The sequence below is a fragment of the Tinamus guttatus genome, unplaced genomic scaffold (assembly GCF_059628265.1).
Source record: "Tinamus guttatus ecotype Peru unplaced genomic scaffold, ASM5962826v1 Tinamus_guttatus_pri_ptg000512l, whole genome shotgun sequence".
Lineage (NCBI taxonomy): Eukaryota > Metazoa > Chordata > Aves > Tinamiformes > Tinamidae > Tinamus > Tinamus guttatus.
Genome location: NW_028289046.1, coordinates 88,886 through 104,606, shown reverse-complemented (window position 1 = coordinate 104,606; position 15,721 = coordinate 88,886). Strand labels below are relative to the sequence as shown.

At 49.8% G+C, this 15,721-nt stretch overlaps 1 protein-coding gene across 1 annotated transcript in view; it reads right to left on the bottom strand.

Annotated features, from left to right (window-relative positions):
* Nucleotides 1-11,591: 11,591 nt before the first annotated feature.
* LOC148592821 (maestro heat-like repeat-containing protein family member 2B) overlaps nt 11,592-15,721 on the bottom strand; it is a 50,077-nt gene continuing 45,947 nt past the window's right edge. Inside the window, 4 exon segments of the mRNA XM_088533659.1 lie at nt 11,592-11,646; nt 11,958-12,067; nt 12,749-12,846; nt 12,947-13,061. Coding sequence (XP_088389785.1) covers nt 11,592-11,646; nt 11,958-12,067; nt 12,749-12,846; nt 12,947-13,061 — 378 coding nt within the window.

Below are 15,721 nucleotides of genomic sequence, written 5' to 3'. Positions count from 1 at the left end.
CCCTGCGTTCCCTGGCCGCCCAGACCAGCCTCCTCCTGAGAGCTGCAAGCAAACGCTCACAATCCAGATGCAGCTTGTCAGCTCTGTGCTGCTGGCCTCGGAGAGCACGGGAGAGCTGAAACGTCCTCTCCTGGAGGAGAACGAGGGCCCCAGGAACCATCTCCGTGGACACAATAGTCTGGGTCATTCTGTCCATCTGCTGCGCCTCAACCCTCTGGCTGGATGCCAGAAGAAAATTAATGCAAGCAGTTTCCCAACAGAAATTTGTACAGACATTATAATAAAATCCCTCATGTTGTACTCTGGCCTGTGTCTTTTCCCCATATATTTTCTTTTCATTATCTATTTCCCTTTATTTCTTTATTCTGTTCTCCTCCTCTTCATCTTCGTCTTTCTTTGTATTTTGGTTAGTTCCTCCAAGCGTGGTTGTAAGGGGAAAGAAACAGGGAAGAAAACAGAGTTTAAGACATCATTGTGCTGAAGAGCATTCCCCAAGGCAGCAGGACCTCAGCTCTGCTAAACACTGAGGTGTTCCCTGCTGAACGTCTGCACTCAGGCAGTGGCAAGAGAGGACAAGTGATCCTCAGGAGAGCGCGCATTGCTCTCTGGAAAGTCAGGAAGCTTCCAAGGCCGTGCCTGGAAAGGAGCAATCTCACCAATGTTTCTTTTGTAGCAATGTGTATGCGTTTGAATGAGAGGCGGTAGCATGACTTGCTCAGTTAGGGAGAAGGGAGGGAGTGTGTGGTGCCCACCAGGAGCTGCACGGCAAACATGGACCAGCCACATGCGCGGAACTGCCTGTGTCATTCCCATTGTGCCCATTCTTCCCTAAAAAGAGTTTTTCCTAAAAGAAATAAAGGGCAACAGCAAGTCCACAATATCTTTTACCCCTGGGAGGGGACTAACACAACTTTCTAATGCAACTAATGTAACTAATCTTCCCCTTCAATTTATAAGAGTCTTGTAATCAAATGACATCCTTGATCAGAAGGTACCTTGGGGTACCTTTCTGGTACCCCAGATCTTGCTCTAGTTCCTTAAGAAACAATACTTTTACCACCTCCCTTGCCTTATTGGTGTGACATGGAAAGGCCTCGGGGCACCCTGAAAACGTGTCCAGTTAAGTGCTTAAATCCCCTGTGCTTTTCTCTCTGCACTTGGCGCTGGTGAGGCCGCAGCTCGAATGCTGTGTTCAGTTTTGGGCCTCTCTCTACAACAAAGACATTGCAGTGCTGGAGCATGTCCAAAGAAGGGCAGCAAAGCTGGCGAAGGGGTTGGAGGACTGACCTTATGAGGAGTGTCTGAGGGAGCTGGGGTTATCTAGTGTGCAGAAGAGGAGGCTCAGGGGAGGCCTCATCACTCTTTACAGCCACATGAAAGGAGGTTGTAGTGAGGCAGATGTCAGTCTCTTCTCCAGAATACCTACCGATAGGAGAAGAGGAAATGGCCTCAAGTTGGACCAGGGGAGGTTCAGGTTAGACATTAGAGTGAATTTCTATATGGAAAGAGTGGTGAAGCCTTGGAACAGGCTGCCCATGGAAGAGGTGGAGTCACCTTCCCTGGCAGCGCTCAAGAAGCACATAGGTGAGACACTTAGAGACATGGTTTGGCAGGTATGGTGTTGAAGGGTTTGCAGTTGGACTTGGTGATCTTAAAGGTCTTTTCCAACCACAAGATTCTATGATCCATGACAGTAAAAAAATCATCCCTGCTCTCCCCTTGCAGTGCAGCGCTGGGCCAGGTCCATGCACACACACAGCCTGCACAGCTCTGCAAACTTGGCACACATGGGCAAGGGCTGCTCTAACGTGCCCGGGACGATCCCCGCTCCAGACGGGCTAAGCCCGCTCGGGAAGCAGAGGTTTCCTGCTGCTCCCTCCCCAGTCCCCTCTGCGCCCAGAGAGCTGAGCATGCCGTGGCCGCTGAGGGACGTGGCCCATGGCCGGCTCCAGACTTCCAGCACCATTCACTTGCCTGGGATGACCGTCCTGTGTGCAAGCCTTGTCCCAGCCCAGGGTGCTGGCAGGGATGTGAGGGCTGGGGACAGGCCAACACGGGCACCTGTGGGGCAGCAAGTGCCACGTGCCTGGGGAGGGGGATTTCTGTCGGGGGTGAATGGGAGCTGCCAGGCAGCAGGGACACCTGTGCTGATGGCGGGACCAATCCAATTTCTCCCTTTCAGGATCCAGAGAGGGCCAGGAGGGCCGAGGCGGACGCTGACGCAGAGCAGGTCCAAGGGAGCGGTGCCATCGGTGCACAGGTATCCCCAAACACACGAGCCAAGCCATGGGCTTTGGCAGGGCTCCTTTTCCTGGTGCTCCGACGCTGGGGCAGGGAGGGCAGTGCCAGGCTCGGTTCCTGCTCCAGGGGACAGGGATTAAGCGCAGCCCATGGCTGACGGGCAGCACCGCTGCAGCCCGCACAGAGCAGGAGAGCCTCTTGCCTGCCCTGTGTCAGCCGCACCAAGCCCTGCTCCTTTTCCCCTCCCCACGGCCTCACGCTGACCACACTGACACCGTTGGTCCTTGCAGGGCTTTGCAGCCCCCCTGCTCTTGGGTCCTCCTGCTGACGTCCAGGACTGCCACCCCCAAGCAGGACGGAAAATGAGGAGCGCGCGGGGCCACTGCCAGGCCAAGGAGGATGAGCAGGTGAGAGCCTCTGCGTGGCAGCCCCTGGGCACCCATGGGGGTCCCGGCCTCCCCTACCCCTTCCCCGAGCTCGGCGGACCACCTTGCCGCTTGTGCGCAGGGCACAGCCTGCCTTTGCAGCGGGGATGACGTGGCCGTCCTGCCCAGCACTTGCAGCCAGGACAGGCCTTGTGCATGAGCTGTCGCTGTCCAGGTCCCAGGGAGGCCTGCTCTTGGCAGGCATGTCCCATCTCCTGCGCACGTGTGGGGTGGCAGCCTGGCCGTGCCCCTCCAGTGCCCCGTGCTGAGGCACACGGGGGGTCGCTCTGGGCCCCAGAACGCATCCTGCGTGTGTGTCCACAGCAGCCGCTGCTCGGCCTGGCCCACATCCGCCTGGAGATCAGCTCGCTGCTGCCTTCCCGTGAGCACAGCCAGGTTGGCCAAGGCTCCGCGTGCTCCATCAGCACCTTGTGCAGACAGCTTGGGAGCAGCTCCACAACCTCCCCAGGGGCTCAGGCACCCTCAGAGTGAAGAAGTTTTTCTGGATGTTCAGGCGCAGGTTCCTCTCTTTCCATTTGAGCCTCTTGTCTCATCCTGCCACTGGGCAACACTGAGAAGGGGCTGCCTCCTCCTCCTGACAGCCTCTTTTCAGTATTTCACTGCCTTAGGATGCACCGAGGCCCTTCATTTGCATTTGGCTTTGCCCCAGAGGCCTGTGTTTCCCCTCTCAGGTCCTCTTCCCCTCAATTCACACTCTGTGCTGTCCCCAACCACTCTGTGTTGCTCCATTCCCTTTGCAGGGATGGAGGTGAGGCCAAGCATCCTGCAGTTTCCTGGTCCTCCTTCTTGCCCCCTTGAAGACTGGAGCGATGTTGGCTTTCTTCCAGTCCTCCGACAGCTCTCCTGTTCTCCATGACCTCTCAAAGATGGAAGAGATTGGCTGAGCATTAAAGCCCGCCAGTTCCCTCTGCAATCTTGGGTGCATCCCATCGGGGGCCATTGGTCTGTGGGTGTCTGCTTTGCCTAAAAAATCTCTAACCCAATCCTCCTCAACCAAGAGAAAGTCTTCCCCTCTCCAGGCTTCCTCTTCTGTCCCCTGGCTCTGTAGTTCATGTGTGCCTGGACACATTGGCACAAATGCTTTGTCTGCAGCACTCTGCAGATACGAGGTGGCAAGGAAGGTGTCCACAGCACCCTGAGCTCTCAAATGCTGCCTCTGCCTTTCCCTCCACTGCCTTAGCGTCCACCTCCAGGACCAGGCCATCTCCCTCGCTTTGCCCGCTTGTCCCTTGTGCACTCTTTGCCATCTCTTAGACAGCAGGATGAGGCCTGTGATCACCATCGCACACATCACCAACCTCTGGTTGTGCAGAGGCAATTGCAGGAAACCCAGGACACCCTCATCAATCTCCTGCTCAAAGTCTGCGCAGTTGTGAGGTGTTCCGTCGATGAGGGGTGGTATGTTCAAAATTGGTGAAGGTTTAAGAGCTTGTCCCAGTGCTAATGGGTCTGTTTTTACAGGCATCTGTGATTTGGAAACCTTAGTATGCCCTTCAGTTAGCTGCATACTTTCTGCAGCTCCTGTTAGGTAGGCATAGCATTTCGTGGTAGTGGGGTTTTGTGCCATTCCTTCTGGGGGAGCAGTCCCCTCTAGGATTGCTTCTAGTAAATGAAATAGTCCTCTACTTTGCACAGGTTGTCCTTGATGTATTTTCTCAAGCTGTTTAACTGCTTGGACTAAGGATAAAAGTCATTTTTCTCCCATTCAGAATATTGTAGTTCCCTTTCTTTAAATGCAGTCAAGCTAAACAATAAATATCTTTTTGTTCCATCAGGGTCAGCCTCTAAGTAAGTTACAGTAAGTAACAGTAAGTTGCTGTACCTTAGTAACAGTAAGTTATTTACTGTAAGTTACAGTAAGCAACATGTTCAATGAAACCCCATTCAGCTGTAAGAGGCTCATGGGGGTGTTCTGGTCCCAGTGACTCAAATGTTTCTAATTCTTCAGTTGGAGTTTTGGCTGACTCCTTGTGTTCTAATTCCCACTTCCAAGGTTTGTCTTTCCTTAAGCGTGAATATAAAGGACGAGCAGTGATAGAAAATCCAGGTAGGTGCTTTCTCCAATATCCTAAATTTCCCATCAATCCTTGCAATTCTTCTCTTGAGCGAGGCATTTGCAGCTCTTCAATTTTTCTTAAGGTATCTGCAGGTAGCTGCATTGCCAGCTATCCACCAAGTCCTAGGAATTTTACCTCTTTGCTTGGTCCCTGGCATTCCTCAGGTGGTACCTCAATGTCAGCTTCAAGTAGGATTTGCCATACTGCTGTGGCTGCTTTCCCAACCTTTTCGGGAAAATCACCCCCTATTAGGATGTCATCTATGTACTGGCATATGCATTGGCATATGTATATGCATTATAAAATGTAAATTGTCACATACTACTCTGCCAGGACCAATAACTGAAGGAAATATTATGTCAGACAAATTGATGATGGCAGCAGTACAGCCGCACAGCTTTGAGCAAACCCGATTTTCTCATAAGTTCTTTCATCAAAATGCCTCTTCCTTACGTAAACAACTTGCTCTGTCCTGAGAACAAGCCACAGAAATTGTCAGTGCATGCCCTGATTGTCAATGTGTTACACCAGTAACATCATACACAGGAGTGAACCCTCAATGTTTACGAGCTAATGAATTTTGGCACGGTGATGTTACACACGTATCAGCATTTGGCTGACTGCGTTACGTGCTTGTTAGTGCGGATACCTTCCCAGGGTTTCTGGTAGTCACTGCACATACTCCAGAAAAGGCACGTGATGTGAAATGCCCCTGGTTAAGATGTTTTGCCATATGGGCATTCCGAAAGGAATTAAAACTGATACTGGTCCTGCTTACGTTTCACAAAAATTCTATCTTCCTACAAGACTGGGGTATGCAACACGTTACAGGTACACCGCATTCCCCCACCGGACAAGCCATTGCTGAACGTGTCCATGGGACTCTCAAGGGAGCAGCGCACGCGGCAGCACCGTGAGAGCCCGGGGCGGCTGTCCCGCCTTTCCTGCTGCCCATGAAGCCGGCCCTGAGCGCTGCCCTTCGGGACGCTGCCCGGCACACACGGCTTGCTCCTCCAGCACCAAAACTGCAACTGGGTGGCTGCAGAAAGCACCTGGCAGCAGAGCCACATCCCTGCAAGGGCAGAGAGCAGCACCCACTGCAGCACATGCAGCCGGGGCTCCTGCCCCACGGGACGCGCCAAACAAGACCTGCTCAGAAATCAGCCCACGACAAGCTCATGCCTGCCTTGACTCACGAAACCACCTCGACGGGGACAACCCAACGGCCACAGGGCACAGAGAGTCCTGCGAGTCGCTCCTGCACCAGGAGGCTTCTGCCTAAAACACTCACATTAAAGCAGGGTGGAAAACAAAAAAACTAAAGGGGGTGTTTATTACTTTTTCAATTAAGTGCTTGGGGGTTCACGTAGACACGTGTGCTTTGATTTCTCTAATTCAGCCAGCAACATGGGGAGACTCTAATTTCCTTGTGTGCCATCCTTGTTTGTCCTCCTCCACAGTGCTGGCCAGAGCACAGACAGGAGGAGGTGGAAGGAGCCCAGAAAGGCCCCGCACAGCCCAAAAAGGCCCCTGTGGGTATCAGAGAAGAGCAAGAAGATCCCAGCAGACCCTTCTATCTTCAGGGTTTCGGTATTTGTACAACCTTCTTACCTGGGGTGCCAATAACCCAGTGACCAATCCCGTAGAAGGGCACTCCCTAATTTTCTGCAGGTGACCTCTATACCCCCACATCTCTTTATCTTCACCACGTGATCCTTACTAACCTTTCCTCCTAGCTATTCCCATAATGGTTGGCCTCAGAAAATCCTTTATCCATCAAGCAAAGCAGACAATTGTTTTCATCCTTGGCCATATTAATCTTTCATCTATATATTCCCATACCAGTAGTTTAGCCTTTTCACCCTTTGTTCCTGTCCTAGTCCTAAGCCCCAACTCTTTAGGCCCGTTGCTTGAGCTCTTTACTACCAGCTACTTAGCCCTAGACCTTAAGCCGCAAAGCTAGTGCACTAAGCTCTAACCCTTTAGCCCTGGGTCTTAGGTCCTAGTCCTTTAGAACTCAGCCATAGCCCCAAGCCCTTTTTCTTTTAGCTCTAGTCCTTTAGCTCTGACTCTTCAGCATTTAACCCTAGCATTAGTTCTTTAATCCTGGCCCTTGAATTCCAGCAATTGAACCACAGCGCTTTAGCCTTAGCCATTTAGTCCTAGCCCTTTGACCCTAGAACTTTAGCCCTTTGATTCTAGCTTTTTAGCTCTAAAGGCCCCCCCTTCAGCACTAAAGCCCTTCAGCCCTAAAGCCCTAAAAATTACTTGATTCTCATTGAATGTATCCATCTTTAAGGGGGTTCTGCATGTGAGCAAGCTGCATGGCTGCTCATAGCTGCAGTGGGAAGTGAATGTGTCTTGTCTTGCATGCCATGGCATATGCAAACCTCTCTGGTAAAGGAAGGGCTGAGCTGGGCACTGAACGCAAGTCTCCATCCATGTACTCCATGGGGCAGTTTCCTCCAGGGGCTGCAGGTGAAATCTGGAAATGTCCCATCTTTGCTGGTGCTTCCCTTTCCCTCCTTTCAGAAGATAGGAGCAAAGTGCCCACAGTTTCTAGCAGCACTTGGAAAGCCAAAGGAATGCAGTGCTTAGTCTGTGCTGAGAATTCAGGTTAGAGGGGCTGAGACAGCTGCGCTTGCAACCAAATAAAGGTGGAGAGGGAATAGTTGCAGAGAATCAGTGTAGCCTCTCTCATCTTTGCAGAAATCAAGAAATCAGAGACACGGAGGGCTCCAGTTGTGCCTTGGGTCCAGAGCCTTGAAGAGCCTCCAGCCCATCGTGACCTATTTTGGCAGAGCCGCCTTGGCAAAGCGTAGGAAAGGGAGAAACCTCTGCCACTGACTGTGGCAACCGTGCTGCATGGCCAAAATCACTTTGTGTGCCCCTCCTGCTGGCAATAACCTTGACCTGTCTGCAAAACCTTTGTCCAAAGCAGAGCAGAGCAAAGGAAAGCAGATAGAGAGCACGCTGCCCTGTGCTGCCCATGGGAGTGAGAGATTTAGGTGCGGGAGGGCAGAACGGTGCCTCTCTTGGTGCCGTCTCCGTGCTGTGCTGGAGGCAGCTTTCCTGCTCTCAGCAGAGAAGTGGGTGGTGGCAGGGGGACGAGAAAGAGGAGACCCGACCTGCACAAGCTTGGCTTCCTGCAGTAAAGCTGCGAGGCTGCAGAATGGAGAGGCCTCTCATTTAGGTCCTTTCACCATTTTAGAGCTCTTGTTTGGATGGTATTCCCGGAGCCTTGACTCATGGCAGCTCCATGAGGCCCTTTTGGGACTGGAATCAACAGATCCTCTTCTGACACCAGCTTGAGAAATCCTACCTATACCCAAGCATCATTGCAGTGTTCTTTTCATCTAACAAGGCTGCTATTTAAACATTCTAACCTTAATTTTAAAAATTAATGCAATTCTGATTAATTTAATCCTGACATATAGAAATCAGTTCTGATATTACAATTCTACCCCTTCTAGTAAGAGTATGTGTTTGTCCTTTGCAGAGTTGGAGATGGACTGGCATTGAATGAAGATCCATTAAGTCTAGCCGCTCCACTAGTAACTAGTATTTTGTGTAATGCTTTTCAGGGCATTTTCTTCTCATTTATGCTCTCATATAATTCACTTTAATCCTCATTGTCATTTGAGCACAGTGTAAAGAGTGGCTTAATTATTCAACTGGAATACCATTCTTCTAGGTGTGGTGGAACATCCCTGTAGCCTCCTCCTCCTTCCCCCAAGAGCTTTCCTAGGAGCAGTTTTTACATAGCTGACAGCCGAGAAGGAATACACACAAGAATTTAACTTGAAAACAACACCAGTCATTTTATTTAGAAAACATAAAGGACTACCTGGAAAGGGAGGGGAATGAAAAAAAAAGAGAGTTTTCCGCAGGTTGCTGAGGCAGCATGACATACAGCAGGAACAGCATTGCTACTGTATATTAATACTGTGATAATCAGAGCCAAACAAAACAAGACACACACAAAAAAAGAAAAGAAAACGGAGTAGCACTGGCTGCCATCACCCCCAACTACCACCAAACAGGAGTGTTGTGCATCTACCCATAGTGTCATTGCTCTGACTAGAAAATGGGACCGAAAATGGGAAAGTACAAGAAACCTCATCATTTCAAGGCCCTTCAGCCCTAAAGCCCTAGGACTTTATCCTGAGCCTTTAATCCCTGTCTTACACTGTTTAGCCCAAACTCCTAACTCTTTATTCTTCTTTATTCCTATCCTTTTAGCCCCAAGCTGTAGCCCTAGCCCTTTCATCCTAGCCCTTTCCCACTGCTTCTTTCATCTTAGCCTATGGGGATCACAGAGGACCAGGAACAGCCCTGCAGCCCCTTTTAAGCCCAGGGTTTTGGTATTTTCACAACCTTCTCACCCGGGGAGCCAATAACCCAGTGACCAATCCCTGGGAAGGGCACTCCCTAATCTTCTACAGGTGACCTCTATATCCCCACATCTCTTTACCTTCACCAGGTGATCCTTATTAACCTTTCCTCCTAGCTATTCCCATAATTATTGGCCTCAGAAAATCCTTTATCCACCAAGCAAATAGATAATTGTTTTCATCCTTGGCCATTACAACCTTTAATCTATATATTCCTATACCCACCTTTTTGCCCTTCAGTCCTGTCCTAGCCCTTTAGGCCTAAGCCCTAGCCCTTTAGTCCTAGTACTAGAGCTTTTTAACACCAGCCTTTAGCCGTGGTCTTTTAGTTGCAAATCTAGTGCCCTAAGCCCCTTAGCCCTGGGCCTTTGGCCCTAAGATCTTGTTAACCTTAGCCCTTTAGCCATTCCCTACAGCCCTTTACCACAAGGTCTTTTTCCCTAAGCACTACCCCTTTAGCCCCAAGGCCTTTTCCCTGTAATCATAAGCTCTTTAGTCCTAAGTCCTTTAGCCCTCGCACTTTTGCCCTAAGGCCTTCAGTGCTAACTCTTAGCCCTTTAAGCCTTGCCCTTTAGTCCTGAGTCCTAGCCCTTTAGCGCTGGCCCTAAGCCCCTTAGCCCTAAACCCATTTAGTCCCAAGTGCTATCCCTTTAATCCCAGCCATTTAAAGCTAATGTTGAATGGTACCCTTTCAAGTCTAACCCTATAGCTTTTTAGGCATTTAATCCTAGCCCTGTAGCTCTAAGCCCTAGCTTTTTATACCTGGAGCATTTAGCCCTTTCCCTTTAGCCCCAGCCCTTTAATCTTTGCCCTTTAGCCCTATAGCTTGCTATCACTAGCCCTCTATCCCTAAGACCCAACCATTCAGCCCTAGCCCTTTAGCCCTTGGCCCTTTAACTGTTGCCCTTTAATCCTCAACACTAGCACTTTAGCCCAAACCTCTTTAGCCCTAATCTCTTTAGCCCTAGTCCTGTAGTCATAAACCCTTTAATCCCAGCTCCTGAATCCTGGCTTTTGAACCCAAACCCTCAGCCGTTTGGCCCTTCAACCCAAGCCCTTTAGCCCCCACCCTTTATCCCCACTGTTTTTGCCCTGAGCTCTTGCCCTTCGGCCCTATCTCTTTAGGGCAGCATCTACTTCAATGAAGGCAACAAAACACCACCTCTATCTTTATTTGAAATGAGACACCACAAAAAACATCTTTTTTGAAATGAGACACCACACAAACATCTTTATTTGAAATGAGACACGCACTCCAGCACTTCTGCATCTTTATTGCTCAAAAGAACGTACAACTGTGCCATTCTCGCAACCTATTTCACAAATCTAAACTTACCCTATAGACTTAGGAGGATCCTATAGGGATGCTATAAGGCTTAGGGCTCTGAGCCTAACGAGCTAAAGGGCTGACGCCAACAGGGCTAGGGCGAAGGGCTTGGCCTGAAGAGCTAGGGCTGGAAGGCTGAGGCCTATAGGGCTTAGGATCTTCCTTTCCATTTGGGCCCCCATCTTCTGCACCTGCAAAACCAAAAAACAGGTCAGTTAGCATGCGTGTTCCTTTTTAATGTAAAGCCTAACAACCCCCCAGGGTGCATCAGCGGGACATCTCCCTCAACAGCCGCCTCTGCAGCCTCACCACTACTACTCACAGCCCCCGGCACACACTCTGCCTTCCTGCTCTAATGGGCAAAGGCCACCGGATTCCCAGAGGGCACCTGGGAACGGGGTAACCAAACGCCTTCAAAACCTCCCTGCTTAGAAAACCCCAGCTCAAGGACCCAGCTCCCTGCAGGCGCTGGAGACGATCAACACCTTGCAGAGCAGCCAGGACAGAGGGAAAAGCCCAGACTGAGGTTAAAAAAAAAAGATCTATTCCTTACCTTATTTCTAATGCTTAAACAATTCTAAATGCTATCTACAACCTGGAAAAGAAAAAAAAAATCATTGCACACAAAGTTAGACCAAACAACCTGCAACACCCGTCCATCCCCACAGTATCACAGCCACCAGCACTCTACCTTCCTGCTCTAAGGGGCAAACACCACCAGATTTGCAGAGAGCACCCGGGAACGGGCTGACCAAGCGCCTCCGAAAACCGCCCTGCCTAGAAAACCCAGATCCAGGACCCAGCTCCGTGCAGACACGTTCAATATCAAAAGCAGCCAAAGCACAACTGCCCACCAAAGCCGACCATCATTCCTACTATATGAACCACCTGCTTCCAGCATTTGCTACATAAGAGTGTATTGGCATGGTGGGGAACACCCCAAAATGACAACCAAAGATCAATCAGTCAAACAAGCAAACAAAATCTTTAACCCCAACCTAAACCCTAACCCTAAACCCTAGTTCTTCAATGGTTTTTGCTCCAAGGCAAAAAGGATAATGATGCTGCTCGGTTCTTCTTGTCTGGGAAGAGGGATCACTCCTTTGCCAACCTGTGGTCCCGCTCATCACTCTCCAAAAATCCAGAGCACGTTGACTCCTGAGGCACCGAGACTGATGCGCCTGCAAAAAGAACACCACAGTCACAAACCAGCGGCAAGTTAAAGCTCCTGTTTACACCCCATCTTCCTTACAAGGAAAACTTCTTCATCTGCAGCTGGCACAAGACCAAGGAGAAACCTAAAACGTTTCCCGCGTGCTCACGCTCACCCAACTGACACAGTCCTACAGAAGGGCTGCCCTTACTTAAAACACCAGCAGGATTTTAAAACCGTCACCGCCGTCCCATGGAGCAGCCTCACGGCACCTCAGCACCCAAAGCTGCTGCTCAGCTCTCGCCGGCAGCGCGAGGGGACCCACGGGGCGACACTTACCCGAGCATGCCCGATTCCCTGGTCTTGATGATGTAGAGGAACAGGAGCAACGCGTGGAGCAGGTTGTTTCTGCCCTGAATGCCCGGGAAGAGAGAAAACTTTGGGAGCGACTGCAGGGACAAGCACTCACACCACTATCTTAGAGGGAATGTCTTATGCAAACCAACGGGCACATCCTGCCCTTAGCCTGGCCACAGCTGTACAGCTTTTCCTTCAAATCTTTTGGCAAGGTACGTATGTAGGGGGCGTGCACCATAATAGAAGAGGTTTAATAACCTGAGATGAGGAAAGACTATAATAGAAACCTCAAAAAAATGGTACAACAGCCTGGGGGATTGCCTCAATATTTACCTCTCACTTAGACAAGCATCAGAAAAAATGATTTTTGAGGAGTTTTTTTGATGGCAACCATCCTCAAATACTCAGGAGTTCTTATGGCAGTTTTCTGAAATTGGCGACCAAGTCACAACCCAGGGCTCAAGAGAGTATGAAAACGTGCAGGAAAAATCTGGCAGTTTGGCATTGAGACGAGATGGTTCCCTCCACAAACTCCTAGAAGGAAGCCTCCGGCTTGCTGGCATTCAGGAATAACAGCTCACATCAGAGCTTACAGAAATTAGGGTCTTAGAAGAAGTCATGAGAAAATGCACAGGAAGCTGCTTTTGCACTGAGCCAGCCTACATCTAAATGTAGATGTGGCTAGTTACAATAAATAAATAGAACAAAAAACAAACCCAAATCAGTTCTGCTGAACATTTCCTGTCAGCAGAACACACCTAACATGCTCCTACCTCCTGCACATTGTAGATGTGGCCGTGGTAGATGACCTGGTAGTGCGGTGGGTTGATGCTGCTCTGGTAGATGCAGAAGAGCTTCTCATCCGTCAGGTCTGGGAATGAAGGTCAGAAAAGAAAAGAGGGATTTTAAGGGTGCCCATGGGATGCAAGGGGCAAACAGCAGCTAAAGCAGCAGCCCAAGAATGCCAGTACCTGGTTCATGGGGTGTCTGGACGAGGTGCTGGGCAGTGAAGGTTTTGCCATCGGGATATTGGATGTTCCATGGCAGCCTGGAGTCCAGGTAGGTGCAGAAGATGTGCATAAGGATCTGTGCAAAAAAACCAAAATTCACTTGAATGTCGTCAGAAAGACCGAGGAACCAAAGGCTACAACGCAGCAGCAACTCTCTTGCCATAATCTCAGGCATGAGAACAAACACACGACACAGTCAACCACATGACTGATTTCATGCTAGTTTAATTGGTTTAATGCCTTCTTTCTTTCTTTCTTTCTTTTTTTTTTTTTTCAATGCTGGTTTTCCTTCAAATACAGGCTAAGAGGGACAGTGTAAAGATTGTTTTTCACTCCCTGGCTTATCCTGCAGTCTCTCTTTTAACTATTTCAGGTGAATTATCTCAGGCTGCTGCCCTCACAGTTACCTGTGGGACATCTCACAGGAGTCTAAAGAAGAGGCTTCCCCCAGACTAACACACACAAGGGCATTTTTGTGATCTGCACCACGTCCAGGCCCCTTTGCATTATTCAAAACTGCGATTCTGAGGATAAGCGAGGCAAAGAGGATTTGGACTTCTTGCAGCCACCCACAAATGCCTCATGCTGGAAGACGAGCAGCTTTAGGAAGTTTTACCAAGGCATCTTTGAAAACTTACAGCGGAGTCACTGGGCAAGTCAGCTCCCCACTGCCGGCCTCTGAAATCCCCTCCTCTGCCCCAGCGGAAGCTTCCCTGGGACAGCTCTGGAAACAACAACACCTATTCAGGTACTGGCGGTGGAAGGTGCAAGAAAGACCTATTTTGCACTAGCTTTGGGAACCCCACACCTCCGTGTGCACTGCCAGGGCACCACATTCACTGGGAGGAACAACTGAGCTCATTAAATGCTTGTATATATTATATATACTCAAGGCAGTTGAGTTTACAAGGGAAATTTTATTCCTAATTAACAAACGGATTGAATAGGACACTTCCTGCCCCGCTCTGATTGAAATGAGAAATAAAACCTTCTAAAACCAGTCCCGGGCCCACACCACAACATTGCTACGAGCAGAGAAAGCTGTCAAAACACCCAGCGCTGCTCCTTGCAAAGCAGCTCTCTGCCCTGCTGGGACTGCAGCCCAAGCGTCTCCACTGACGGGGCATCTGGCACCACCAGTGCTTGACCCAGCTCAGCGAAACGCTCCCGAGTCTCCAGGCGGAGACTGTTTCAGTTTGCGGCCGTTTCCTCTCGCTCTGTCGGTGCCACCGCTGGGCAGAGGCCGCCCCCTCCCCCCGCCGCCCCCCGCGCCCCAGGAGCGGCGCCGCCACGTGGTGGGGGGGGGGGGTGCGCGCATGCGCAGTGCGCTCTGCCGCGCTCGCTGCTGCCCCCGCGTGTCGGGGCGGAGGCGCTGCAGGAGCGGGGCGCGTGCGCAGTGTCGGGATCTGGGAGCTGCTGCCTTTGTAGAGGTGTTGATTGAGCAGACATTGGAAACGGAGCAATGTATTAGCTGGTAAAGTGTCTTTCGTGGGTGTGTTCATGTTCATTTGTGATTCCCAAATGCCGAGGACGGAAGCGTGTCCGAAGAGGATGTCCTGTGTGCAGCGGGTGGGAGCGTTTCTGCCGTTGCCGTTGCCCTGGGCTCAGTGCGGGCTCAGGGCCGACCTGTGGGCAGCCCCAGTGGAGCGGAGTGAGCTCGGCCGTGGGGCCACAAAAGTGGCCACCAAAGTAAGTTTGCTCCAGCAGAGAGCGGGGCTGACACAGATCCGAGCAGCAGCTCCGTGGTCAACAGGGCTGTTTTTTCCTGGTACAAACTGGGAAAACCTGTAACGGCTTTAGTGGTGTAAGACTTTGGGAGGGGAAGATTTTTTTGGAAGGGAAATGATTTTGGCAGAGGTAAAAAAAATAGGGGTGGATGCGTGATTTTTTCATAGGCTGAAAAGATTTGGAGGGAAAAAAATCAGAAGGAAATGTGGGGATAAACATTCGTTTTTTAATAGGAATGTTTTTTGAGGGAATTTTTGAACTGGGAATGGGAAAATGTTTTGGGCAAGATTTTCTTGAGGGATGTTGAGAGATAATTATTTTATGGGGGGGAAGTTATTGGGGAAGAATAACTTTCCAGTTGGAGAAGTTGGGGGAAGAATTTTGGTAGAGATAAATAATACAGGCTCTATAAATAATACTTTGAAGCAAACTTATTCTTTTAGAGATTGTAGTTTTTTTGGCTTTGTTTCATATTTGCGACATCTAAAGCAGGCTCCGCTTAAGTGCATGTAGCAAAATAACTTTGGAGAAATATATAACTCTCCTTAGAAGTTATTGTTATATACTCGGAGCCTATCTGAATTTGGGGATTTTTTTTTCCCTTTGGGATCACTGTTTTCAAAGGGAAGCCAGTAACTGCTGTTCTTCTTGTGGCCCAAGTAAAAATAAAAGCTTTCTGGTGGTTCTTTCCTGTAGTAGTAAGATAGCGTTATGTTCTTACTGAAATGATTGGAATTGTTGGAATGAGTGTCCAGGCAAGTGACATTAAGGAGGAGACCCAAATGTGTGATCTGCTGAAATGAGGGCTGGGGAGCAGCATTGCTCTGGTGGGCAAGTAGATGGTATTTTCAGCCTGTGGAGTTAGTGGAAGAAGTTTCCTGTCCTTGTCTGTGAATTAGTAAGTCCCATCTCTCAGAAATTCTAGTTAAGAAAAAGGCAATGAAGACCTTCAAGTTTGGATATCCTTCCTTTAGTAGATCCAGATGTTACTTTGAAAGAAAAAGTAGA